This window comes from Anopheles coluzzii, chromosome X (genome assembly GCF_943734685.1).
Source record: "Anopheles coluzzii chromosome X, AcolN3, whole genome shotgun sequence".
Lineage (NCBI taxonomy): Eukaryota > Metazoa > Arthropoda > Insecta > Diptera > Culicidae > Anopheles > Anopheles coluzzii.
Genome location: NC_064669.1, coordinates 28105840 through 28113741, shown reverse-complemented (window position 1 = coordinate 28113741; position 7902 = coordinate 28105840). Strand labels below are relative to the sequence as shown.

Sequence of the window (7902 nt, the reverse complement as noted above, 5' to 3'; positions counted from 1 at the left end):
AACTGACCATAATAAACTCGGTCTTGGTCGGGGCTATCTTTAATCCGTTGTCGGTCATCCATCTGTCGATGATGCGAATCTGGCTGGAAACGAGAATTTCAATATCATCAACACAATTACCTTCCACCAACAACACTATATCGTCTGCATAGCCGATAATCCGTGCACCTTCCACCATTGCAACTCGTAGGACACCGTCGTACATGAGGTTCCATAACGTTGGGCCAAGTACCGAGCCTTGAGGTACACCCGATGTGACTGCAATCTCTGCCGGTCCATCTGTGGTATCATACATCAGCACACGATTCCTAAAATAATCACCAATGATATCATACAGATATTTAGGAGTGTTAATTCTCTGTAATGCATTTGCAATAGCCAACCACGAAGCACTGTTAAAAGCATTAGTAACATCTAATGTAACAACTGCACAATACCGTCCACTGTATCTGTTTCTACTTCTAGCTACCGAAACAATGTCCACTACCCGTTGAATCGCATCAACCGTTGATCGACGACTTCTGAAACCAAATTGGTCGTCAGACAGTCCGTTGACCTCCTCGATGTGTGCATTTAACCGTTGCACTATGATGCGTTCGAGACCTTTGCCTGCCCCGTCTAATAGACAAATGGGGCGAACCGAACCCGGTTCCCCTGGTGGTTTGTTCGGTTTCGGTATTAACACCAACCTCTGCCTTTTCCACTCATCGGGGAACTTCGCGTTCTCTAAACAGCCTTGGTAAACCCTACAAAATGCATCGGTTGCAGTCAACATACCAACTTTCAGCGCCTCATTCGGGATACCATCTGGTCCCGGCGCCTTCTTGTTGGGTAGTCTCCTGGCAACCGCAAGAATCTCATCATTAGTAATTCTTTCAAACTCTCGTGGCTGATCGATACGATAATCAGGCCACACCGTGTTTGGGTGAGTAGGAAAAGCTCGCTCACCACTTCCCTAAACTCGTCCAATGTCATGGTTCGGGGTCCAATCGAACCCTCGGCCACTTTCTTGAACGTATGATATACTATACCAAATGATGCGTTGTTCGCTGTTCCCAGGAACTCTTTCCACTTCCTCTGTCGGGTATGCTTGATCAATCGTTTGAGGGCATTCCGTGCCACCTTGAACTCGTCCCTAAAAGTAGAATAGAGATCAGTATTAAAAGCTCTTTGCACTAATCGATCGCGGTGTTTGCACTCTTTGCGAAGTGCCTCAATCTCTAGCGTCCACCAAAATGCACTCTTGTTAGGAGTGTACCTCTTACGCTTGGTCATCGTCGCATTACACGCCGTGACAAGTATACGCATTAAGTCTTCGCTTGTTGTGACCTCGGTCTCAAAAGCGGCTTGCATCATAACTTCAAATATATCTTTGCTAAAATACTTGATGCTCCATCCCGTTATGGGTCGGGACAAGTTACGCACGCTTTGCGTCTCAAGATCTATGCGTATCGCACGATGATCAGAGTTCATATAGCTAGATAACACCTCCCACTTAAATGATCTTGCAACTGTTCTGCTCGCAAAAGTAAGATCAACTACTGACGTACGCCCTGGTCCAACATAAGTTGGGGTGCTGCCGTCGTTCAATAAAATTGCGTCAATCTGCGCAAAGGTTGATAAGACCAACTCACCTCTTCGTTTCTGGGTTTCTCCACGCTCGCCAAGTTGGTTGTTCCAACTTACTGACCAAGCGTTGAAGTCCCCCCCGATAACGAATTTGTGGATACCGGTTACGGCCATTACCGTGTTATCCAACATGATCTGGAACTCTTCCATACTAAATCTAGGTGGCGCGTAAACGCTAACCACTCGCATATCACCTATGTCAACTATCATTAAACCCTTCAGAGCCTTACTGACTACCTTAACTGGTAAGTCCGCGTTAACCACTACCGCTGCTGTGTTATCGTCATTGCGTAACACTTTGACGTTGGTTGTTGCCAGATACGGATCTGCAATCAACACTATATCCGCAGATTCTTCCCTAATCGTTTGCCACATTAACTGAAATGCAGCATAACTATGATTCTGGTTATGTTGTAGCAACCTAACCATTATGATCTAATCGTTCGCCTTCTAGGACACATGTAACTGCCCGTTGCGTGAAGGTTCTGTGACCTCGTACCGCAATCCAAACACTTGACAGAGTTGGTACAAGCTTGCTTCTTGTGTCCACTCAAACCGCATTTCCAGCACAGATTACTTCTGTCTGGTTCCTTACAATGATAGCTCGTATGGCCTACCTTCCAACACTTATAGCATTTCTGCTCCTCCATTACCTCACGGATATGGCATATCGACCAACCAACTTTCAGCTTTCCCAAATTCAGGAAGCTTTGAAAGTCTGGCAGCGATACGTTGATCCGTGCCCACTGCGTACCGGCCGCGCGGCCTTTCTTCATTTTGATACGATCTATTTCTATCTCGATGTTGAGCTGTGCTTTGACAGACTCCGCAACCTCCTCTGGGGTGGTAATTTCATCGAGATGCATGATCTCAATCATTTTAGAAGGAGCTAGCGTTCTCACTGACGCCTTGCCCTTCACCGCTTCCTTAACCTTTGGGGCAATTGCACTAGCAGAACTACCCTGCTTCAATTCTAGCAACATGCCTCCATTTTGGGCCCGTCGGACCTTAGAGATTGTCTCTCCAACCGATTTAAGAGCATCGGACTGCTTCATTTCCTTGAGCAATTTCGCCAGCTCCTCGGAAGTGCAGTCCGATATCAGCAGAGCCTCAGGCCGCTTCCTGGGCTTATTCTGCTTCTTCTTGCTCTTCTTCTTCTTCCTCTTATTAATGCTACCCTCATTAATATTCGGTCCGTTTCTCGGACTTGGAATATTTTCCACCGCTTCCCTAACAGGGGTCAACCTCGATGGTTGTTGTTGTTGTTGTTGCAACCTTTGCAACCCACTTGGACCAGGCTGTTGGTCATCAGCCACTGGTCTTCTGCCTTTTCGCGTTTGCGGCCCGAATCCATCGTTACCGTCAAACGACGTTTGCGTTTGACGGTCGAGGACCTGCTGCATGCGATTAACGGCTCTGTACCTTCGAAATTCGGACATTACCTCATCGAGGAAGTCCATCATTACCGTTACTAGCGTAAAATGGGAAGACTCATCATCGAGTTTACTTATCCCAAAACGCATAGCCTCCATCCGATCTTGAAGATCCATGAATGCTTGGTCCGGATCTTTCTTGTCCACCCCCTTGGTCTTTTTGACCTTCTTAGTTTTAACGTTACTCATTCTATTGGGCTCAAACTCAGGCCCGCTATCCGCGTCTGTTTATGCAGTCTCCTATTTGGTTCCGTGGGTGGCTATGAAACAGGGAGCTCCACGCGAGGGTTGGCCCGCGCCCTTATGAGACGACGGGCTCAGTGCCGAACCGGAGCAAAGTGGGGCTGAACCCACCCACACCTGCATTTGCCATAGAGCGTATCGTATGGCGACAGTCTTGGAGCGCTACCTAAGACTTGCTAAGTTTTAATAGAGCGGTGACAGAATCCCCCTTAGCCCTCCCCCGTTTCAAGCAGGTTTCACCCTGCTTTACTAAGGGTTCGGCGGGTTCATCCGCCAGCCCGTGTACATCCTAGTTATTCCATAAACCGTACCCTAGTCTAATCCGCGCAGAGGTATTATCCTCTCGAGTTCAGTATCCCACTTGACAGAATGTAGGGTGTGGCGACTTAACACCACACCCTCCCCTGCGACGTTGTCATGCTCAACGCCGTCTTCACCGCCACCGTTAGCTCGGGGCCTCGTCAACTTAATGACGGGCCCCTACCCCGCCCGGCACCGCGTGGAGGTGGTGGTCGGACTTTGCCGGGCACATTTGGCTACCTTTTTTTTTTTTTTTTTTTTTTTGTTATCGAAGGGGAAATCTTGCATAAGACACCTGGGTGATCAACCCCGGTAGTGTGAGATTCTTACTCACTAAAACCCCTCCGTGCCTTCAACCGGCCCCGAGTGGATCACCCGTTAGGGTATCGACGTCACTCGGGCGGTGGATGTCCATCATCCCAGGCAACGAATGGCTTCCAACAGTGGTGATTAGCCACTGTCTAGCCCTCGGCGATGAAGCTACGATGAACTACGATGAATCCCTGTCGTTACTCGTCGTCACTGTCGCTGCTCTGCAAGGCCAACTGGATGTTGGCGAGCAAAGCACGTCGTTCGCCTCGTTCGATGACGTGTCTCCGATGTTGTTGTCGAATCATAATCGTCCGTACTGCTTGATGAACCATGCTCCAGTTATATCTGTTAGCAGACATAACTTCGATGATGTTCTCCGGCGTTAACTCCTCGTCGACTTGATGCTGAAGTCTGATGATCAGTTCACGATGACGTACACAATGGAATATCGTGTGTTCGGCGTCCTCGGGTTCCTCGCACGCATCGCATAGCGGCGAACCCGTTAACTGCATCCGATGAAGCTGGTAGGCGTAGAAGCCATGGCTGGAAAGAAACTGAGAAAGAAAGAAATCTACACCACCAAATCTTCTACTTATCCATCTGTTGACGTCGGGTATGAGACGGTATGTCCACCGACCGTGAACACTCTCATCCCATTCTCGTTGCCATCGTTCCATAGTTGTGACACGTTCCATGTTACGTGCAACCGATCCGGCGATGTTCTCTGCTCGTCTCCGATGAAAAGTCCTGGAGTCCTCGTCCAGGAGGAGATGCAGCGGGATCATTCCCGCAAGCACGCAGACTGCATCGTGAGAAGTTGTCCTGAAAGAAGAGATAACTCGCTGGACTACTGGCCGGTAAAACCGACGTAGCCATTGTCTACGGTTAGCAAATCTAAGGGTATGACACCAAATGGGCGAGGCATACCGGACCTTCGCCACAACAGTAAGAGCAATTACTCGCCTAACATTACTACTTGGACCTGCCTTATTAGGCATCATCCTTACCAAGGTGGTCCATAGCTTCGTCGCTCTCTCCACCGCATACCTGATGTGTGAAGTGTACTCGAGGCGGTCATCTAAGACCATCCCCAAATACTTTAAGCTGCGCGACGAATGTACTACGTGATCACCTACCCTGATAGCCCCGTGCTGTATCCTCTGATGGGAACTGACCATGATAAACTCGGTCTTGGTCGGGGCTATCTTTAATCCGTTGTCGGTCATCCATCTGTCGATGATGCGAATCTGGCTGGAAACGAGAATTTCAATATCATCAACACAATTACCTTCCACCAACAACACTATATCGTCTGCATAGCCGATAATCCGTGCACCTTCCACCATTGCAACTCGTAGGACACCGTCGTACATGAGGTTCCATAACGTTGGGCCAAGTACCGAGCCTTGAGGTACACCCGATGTGACTGCAATCTCTGCCGGTCCATCTGTGGTATCATACATCAGCACACGATTCCTAAAATAATCACCAATGATATCATACAGATATTTAGGAGTGTTAATTCTCTGTAATGCATTTGCAATCGCCAACCACGAAGCACTGTTAAAAGCATTAGTAACGTCTAATGTAACAACTGCTCAATACCGTCCACTGTATCTGTTTCTGCTTCTAGCTACCGAAACAATGTCCACTACCCGTTGAATCGCATCAACTGTTGATCGACGACTTCTGAAACCAAATTGGTCGTCAGACAGTCCGTTGACCTCCTCGATGTGTGCATTTAACCGTTGCACTATGATGCGTTCTAGACCTTTACCTGCCCCGTCTAGTAGACAAATGGGGCGAACCGAGCCCGGTTCCCCTGGTGGTTTGTTCGGCTTCGGTATTAACACCAACCTCTGCCTTTTCCACTCATCGGGGAACTTCGCGTTCTCTAAACAGCCTTGGTAAACCCTGCAAAATGCATCGGTTGCAGTCAACATACCAACTTTCAGCGCCTCATTCGGGATACCATCTGGTCCCGGCGCCTTCTTGTTAGGTAGTCTCCTGGCAACCGCAAGAATCTCATCATTAGTAATTCTTTCAAACTCTCGTGGCTGATCGACACGATAATCAGGCCACACCGTGTTCGGGTGAGTAGGAAAAAGCTCGCTCACCACTACCCTAAACTCGTCTAATGTCATAGTTCGGGGTCCAATCGAACCCTCGGCCACTTTCTTGAACGTATGATATACTATACCAAATGATGCGTTGTTCGCTGTTCCCAGGAACTCTTTCCACTTCCTCTGTCGGGTATGCTTGATCAGTCGCTTGAGGGCATTCCTTGCCACCTTGAACTCGTCCCTAAAAGTAGAATAGAGATCAGTATTAAATGCTCTTTGCGCTAATCGATCGCGGTGTTTGCACTCTTTGCGAAGTGCCTCAATCTCTAGCGTCCACCAAAACGCACTCTTGTTAGGAGTGTACCTCTTACGCTTAGTCATCGTCGCATTACACGCCGTGACAAGTATACGCATTAAGTCTTCGCTTGTTGTGACCTCGGTCTCAAAAGCGGCTTGCATCATAACTTCAAATATATCTTTGCTAAAATACTTGATGCTCCATCCCGTTATGGGTCGGGACAGGTTACGCACGCTTTGCGTCTCAAGATCTATTCGTATTGCACGATGATCAGAGTTCATATAGCTAGATAACACCTCCCACTTAAATGATCTTGCAACTGTTCTGCTCGCAAAAGTAAGATCAACTACTGACGTGCGCCCTGGTCCAACATAAGTTGGGGTGCTGCCGTCGTTCAATAAAATTGCGTCAATCTGCGCAAAGGTTGATAAGACCAACTCACCTCTTCGTTTCTGGGTTTCTCCACGCTCGCCAAGTTGGTTGTTCCAACTTGCTGACCAAGCGTTGAAGTCCCCCCCGATAACGAATTTGTGGATACCGGTTACGGCCATTACCGTGTTATCCAACATGATCTGGAACTCTTCCATACTAAATCTAGGTGGCGCGTAAACGCTAACCACTCGCATATCACCTATGTCAACTACCATTAAACCCTTCAGAGCCTTACTGACTACCTTAACTGGTAAGTCCGCGTTAACCACTACCGCTGCTGTGTTATCGTCATTGCGTAACACTTTGACGTTGGTTGTTGCCAGATACGGATCTGCAATCAACACTATATCCGCAGATTCTTCCCTAATCGTTTGCCACATTAACTGAAATGCAGCATAACTATGATTCTGGTTATGTTGTAGCAACCTAACCATTATTATCTAATCGTTCGCCTTCTAGGACACATGTAACTGCCCGTTGCGTGGAGGTTCTGTGACCTCGTACCGCAATCCAAACACTTGACAGAGTTGGTACAAGCTTGCTTCTTGTGTCCACTCAAACCGCATTTCCAGCACAGATTACTTCTGTCTGGTTCCCTACAATGATAGCTCGTATGGCCTACCTTCCAACACTTATAGCATTTCTGCTCCTCCATTACCTCACGGATATGGCATATCGACCAACCAACTTTCAGCTTTCCCAAATTCAGGAAGCTTTGAAAGTCTGGCAGCGATACGTTGATCCGTGCCCACTGCGTACCGGCCGCGCGGCCTTTCTTCATTTTGATACGATCTATTTCGATCTCGATGTTGAGCTGTGCTTTGACAGACTCCGCAACCTCCTCTGGGGTGGTAATTTCATCGAGATGCATGATCTCAATCATTTTAGAAGGAGCTAGCGTTCTCACTGACGCCTTGCCCTTCACCGCTTCCTTAACCTTTGGGGCAATTGCACTAGCAGAACTACCCTGCTTCAATTCTAGCAACATGCCTCCATTTTGGGCCCGTCGGACCTTAGAGATTGTCTCTCCAACCGATTTAAGAGCATCAGACTGCTTCATTTCCTTGAGCAATTTCGCCAGCTCCTCGGAAGTGCAGTCCGATATCAGCAGAGCCTCAGGCCGCTTCCTGGGCTTATTCTGCTTCTTCTTGCTCTTCTTCTTCTTCCTCTTATTAATTCTACCCTCATTAAT

The 7902-nt window shown here is 48.1% G+C and overlaps 1 protein-coding gene across 1 annotated transcript; it reads right to left on the bottom strand.

The window, feature by feature from the left end:
• Positions 1-1114: 1114 nt before the first annotated feature.
• On the bottom strand, positions 1115-7902 carry LOC125906748 (uncharacterized). The gene is made up of 2 exons (XM_049607100.1): positions 6345-7902; positions 1115-1258 (listed from the first exon to the last, which is right to left on the bottom strand). The coding sequence occupies exon 1, from the start codon at positions 7768-7770 to the stop codon at positions 7147-7149; it is 624 nt and encodes a 207-aa protein (XP_049463057.1). The 5' UTR covers positions 7771-7902; the 3' UTR covers positions 1115-1258; positions 6345-7146.

Bases quoted from the DNA above. Each gene is read 5' to 3' on its own strand.
- LOC125906748 (XM_049607100.1), bottom strand. From the start codon at position 7,770: ATGAAGCAGTCTGATGCTCTTAAATCGGTTGGAGAGACAATCTCTAAG.